The sequence below is a fragment of the Zingiber officinale genome, chromosome 6B (genome assembly GCF_018446385.1).
Source record: "Zingiber officinale cultivar Zhangliang chromosome 6B, Zo_v1.1, whole genome shotgun sequence".
NCBI lineage: Eukaryota > Viridiplantae > Streptophyta > Magnoliopsida > Zingiberales > Zingiberaceae > Zingiber > Zingiber officinale.
In genome coordinates this window covers 119,344,259-119,348,660 of record NC_055996.1, presented here as the reverse complement: position 1 = coordinate 119,348,660, position 4,402 = coordinate 119,344,259, and the positions used below count along the sequence as shown (strand labels likewise).

The window sequence follows — 4,402 nt, the reverse complement described above, 5'->3', positions numbered from 1 at the left end:
AACTTGGTTGAGATAGAGTTGGATTTGGGATGGATTTTACTCAGCCTGAGCTGGACGTAATTTAATCCACTTAGTGAATTAGTTGAAGTGCTTGGCTTGTAGCTAGCTTGAATGAGAATCAGACCAGTTAGCTAGAGGGTGCGCAATTCCTCCAATTTTGTCCTTTTAGTCAGCTGGAAATTGATAAAGCTACCGATTGCTCTGCAAAGAGTTAGAAAACATTAAGAAGACGGTTCGTCAAAGGTTCTAAAAACGATCTGGAAAATATAAACATTTAGATGATGGAGGTCTCCCCCATTCGTAATCTAACCCTTGAATGCACTTTCGCCATAGTTTCTCACTTGATTTTCTGCACTCAAGAGTTTCGGAGAAATTCCTAGTTCATCGTGTTGCTGTCTTGCATGTGGCTACTCTCTGGAAGTCATTGATAATTACATTTTTCTGTGGATTGAATCTGGCTTTCCAACTATGTTATTTCCTTAAATGTCTCTCTGTTGCTTGTCTATGCCAAACTGTTCATGGCTTAAATTTTGACCCGGGAATGCAGAGACCAATTACTTCAAGTTAATTGTTTAATTTTACATTTTTTTCAGACTTAATTTGGACTTAATATTGATTATTATATAAAGCATTTATTGGACAAGGATAAAAGGTGCAATTCAAAAGGCCGCATGTATATATCTGCACCAGTAACAACGCCTTTATTTCTCGCTCGCAAGATACACTCCATGTCTACTTAGAAGGCCTTGCTCTCATCCCCAATATCGACCACCGAGCCTAAGAAGTCCTTGCCTGAGTTGATGGCGGAGCAATTCCGGCGGATCTCGCCTTTGTTCCCGGTCAACACGCTTAGCTGCCCCATTTTGGTCATCGAGTAGACGAAGCTGTCAAAGAACAGAGCCTGGTTGCTCGCGAAGCTCGTGACGATGGGCTTCGTCCTGGAATCCTCGTACAGACCCTGATCCGAGGTGAACAGCCCCTCCCGGCACACCAGGTCCACGTAATACTTGTTGTCGAAAAGGTCCGGCGTGCGGATGTCGTTGACGGTGGTGTTGATGGTGTCCACGACGGGGCACGTCAGGTAGAGGTTGCTGGCGAAGGTGGGGTTGAGGGTGGCGTCTTGCGAGGGGAAGAGGCGTTTCTGGAAGGAGGAGCAGTGTGCGAGGCCGATGCTGTGGCCGCCGGAGAGGGTGACGAGGTCGATGGTGTTTAGGTCGAGCTGGCCGAGGGAGTCGATGAGGAAGGAGACGTTGGAGTCGGGGGATGGCAGAAATTTGAGGACGGTGTCCCTGGTGGCGAAGGTCAACCCGTCACGTCGGCCGAGGGGAACGAGGTAATCTGGCCCACCCGACTGCATCGAAAACAAATTAATTAAGGAGAAAAAATTATTAATTTTCTTGTTTTTTTTTTAAAAATTAAAAATGATCTAAATGTTCAATTGATTCGGTTGGAAAAATTGACCCCCATCCCTTTGTTTCTTTCAATCTACTCAGACAATTAGTTTTTTAATCCGAGGAATTTCAAGATCGAGTGAGTAAAACAATAACAAAACATTAATTGCACATGTGACTTAGCAAAAGCAATCATGCTTCAATATTTCGAGAAATTGACAAGTGGTTCTATCTTTATATGATAATAAAGGATAAAAAGCAAAAACCACTAAGAAGTTTATTCAGAATAATACCGCACTCATGAAAAGCTTTCCACTAAGGTTGCGTAAGGAATCCTATTTCAATTAGCTTTTTTTTTCTAAAAAAAAATCATCGTGAATGACTAATACATTTTTAACAAAATAGGATATGGGAAGTAAAGCAGAAGATGTATTTTCATGGTATTTTATATAATTTCTTTTTGAAGAAAGATGTATAAGAGTTTAGGTTTATAATCATCTATTAATTGTTGTATGTCCTTTTCAATGTGTTCACCGTTATTTTTATTCTCGAATTAAAGTGAGTAAGGTTGAATTTTAGATAAATTTTCATGTGATCAAAGAATTATATTTCTTGTGTAATTTTTTTCAAAAATAAAAAAGAACATGTAGCGTATACACTTTTTCTTAAAGTAGTTCGTATGTAAATATACCAAAAAGACGGAGTCACGAGCAGATAGAGCAGCAATGTCAGCACAGGAGACGACAGACCCACAAGCCTTGGTTACAAGAGCTTGGATATCATTGATGGCTTTGAAGGCCGCCGGTCGGAGCGTCAAGTTAGGCGGAGCATCTTTCTCGCTCGGGCCGCCGGCCGAACCATCAAGCAGGATTGACCCGTCACACCCCTGCACAATTCAAATCGAATATATTTATATATATATAGATTTGCATTTTCAATAAGGAAAGAAAATAAAAGAAAAAAAAAGAAAATTATATCTAGCTAATTAATTAAGACCTGGACAAAGCAATCATGGAAGTGAAGGCGGAGGAGCGCAGCTGCTAGGCCGATGTTATTCTTGATAGCTTGTTTTATGTAGTCCCTGACGAGGGGCCCTACTTGGGGGCAGGTTGACTTGTAAAAGGAGAAGGAGAGGCCGTTTACTATGGGAGGGTAATTATAAGCTGCCTCTGAAGGAGTACTGGCAATGAAGGATAAGAACAGAAGAAGCAGGATCACATAGGCTGAAGAGGAGGAGGAGGAGGAGGAAGAAGAAGAAGAAGAAGCCATTTGGAAAGAGTATGAGTTCGATCGTGCTTCCCACACTGCTTGTTCAATTCAAGTGTGGAAATACCTTCATTTATAGGCATTAATTGATGGGCTACAGGTTAAGATATTTGGTCGGCTTCAGATTTTCCACATCGAGCAGTTGAGATGTCAGATTAATTGTATGGTGGCTAAAAGCATCAAAGTCATCCATCAATGTTCCCATAATTCAATACTGATGCGTGGGCTTGCCGGGTAATGTTTTTTGACTATCTTTTGATTATGCGAATAAGTAGGTAGTTTGATGTGTAATATATGTGACTCAAGATAATTCGTTTATCTTTAATATGTCCATCAATTTATCTTTAAATTAATATAGATGAGATAAATTATAGGTGACTACTAACTATTAGTTCAAGTGACCAAGATATGAGGGAAGATATGTTCGGACGCACTGAACTTTGACCCCAAATCTTATATGATAATACCCCATTTTTTAATCACCGTACTTCCCCGAGAAAACACATTTTGATATGTACTATAGTAAGAAAGAGACTAGGAGATGATAAATTGAGGCCACCGGATCTCTTCAATTAAACACTTTTTGTTTTTGTTTTGAAGATCACAAATTTATTTAATTATTGATGTTTCTTGGGTAAATCCAATTGAGTCATCACCCTATATAGGCCCCATGATATACCTTCTTATGTATGTTGAATATGTGTTAAAGTCTAATATGAGTCTTCAAATTTTAAATGTATATAACTTTTGACTTGGGATTCAGAATCAGGTTCTGTCTATCGTCACACGTGTATAATTTGAAAATCTATATTTATTACCAGTGTAACCGTAACCGTCAATTTTCATCCACAAATTTTGATGTTTATACCCTTTTAGGATCTTTTTACTATTTTTGGTAATTTTTATTTTTTTTATATTTAGAGTAATTTTCATATTTCTGGTATTTTTTTAGAGAGGATTTGTCTTGATCCATGTATTGATTTGAGTTAAGATCGTTAAGTTAATTATTTTCTTTTTTGGCTAAAAAATTATTTCCTTTCTTTACAAGATTAGAATTAAGATCTGTTAATTGTAATTATTGTAATTTCTTTCCTTATTTGAGTCTTAGATTGTGGTCTATATAAGAGTCATGTTTAGATGATGAGGGATTAACCCCTCAAGTTTTAATAAAAAGTTTCTTTCTCGAAGGTTCCTCTTCTTATCTTCTCCTCAATTTTCCTTTTTGCATCATCCCGCAGAATAATTGCTATCCTGCCTGACATCAGCTGGTATCAGAGCGCGTGAAGGTCATTAACAGATCCAATGGTGGGTCATCATGGTCATAGTTGTAGTCGCAACAACAGGCAGACTTCGGTGGAGGAAGCTGAGAGCGTCCAAGACATAATGACGATTGAGGATTTATAGAGGCAAGTTACAGATTTAACGCAGCATATGATGACATAGGATCTTGAAGATCGTGAGATTTCAAATTGTGGATATGAGTCTTCATTTTAGAAATGAGAACCCATATCACCGGTGGGACTCACCTCAGGATCGTCGTAGACAAGAGGAGCCTGTTGGAGACTTTGGATTTCGATATCTGCCTGAATTTTTTGGTTCGTTGCCAGTAGAGGACTTTATTGACTGGATCAACGAGGTAGAGCGGATCTTCGACTATAAGCAAGTTCCAGATCAGATGAAAATAAAGGTAATTGCCATCAAACTTAAAGGGCGAGCATCAGCATGGTGGGAATAGATACGGTGCT

At 38.9% G+C, this 4,402-nt stretch overlaps 1 protein-coding gene across 1 annotated transcript; it reads right to left on the bottom strand.

The window, feature by feature from the left end:
* Nucleotides 1–612: 612 nt before the first annotated feature.
* Nucleotides 613–2,715, bottom strand: LOC121989265 (peroxidase 12-like). The gene is made up of 3 exons (XM_042543186.1): nt 2,388–2,715; nt 2,083–2,277; nt 613–1,351 (listed from the first exon to the last, which is right to left on the bottom strand). Exons 1-3 carry the CDS (start codon nt 2,658–2,660, stop codon nt 737–739), a joined length of 1,083 nt encoding a protein of 360 aa, XP_042399120.1. The 5' UTR covers nt 2,661–2,715; the 3' UTR covers nt 613–736.
* Between the last annotated feature and the right edge of the window lie 1,687 nt (nt 2,716–4,402).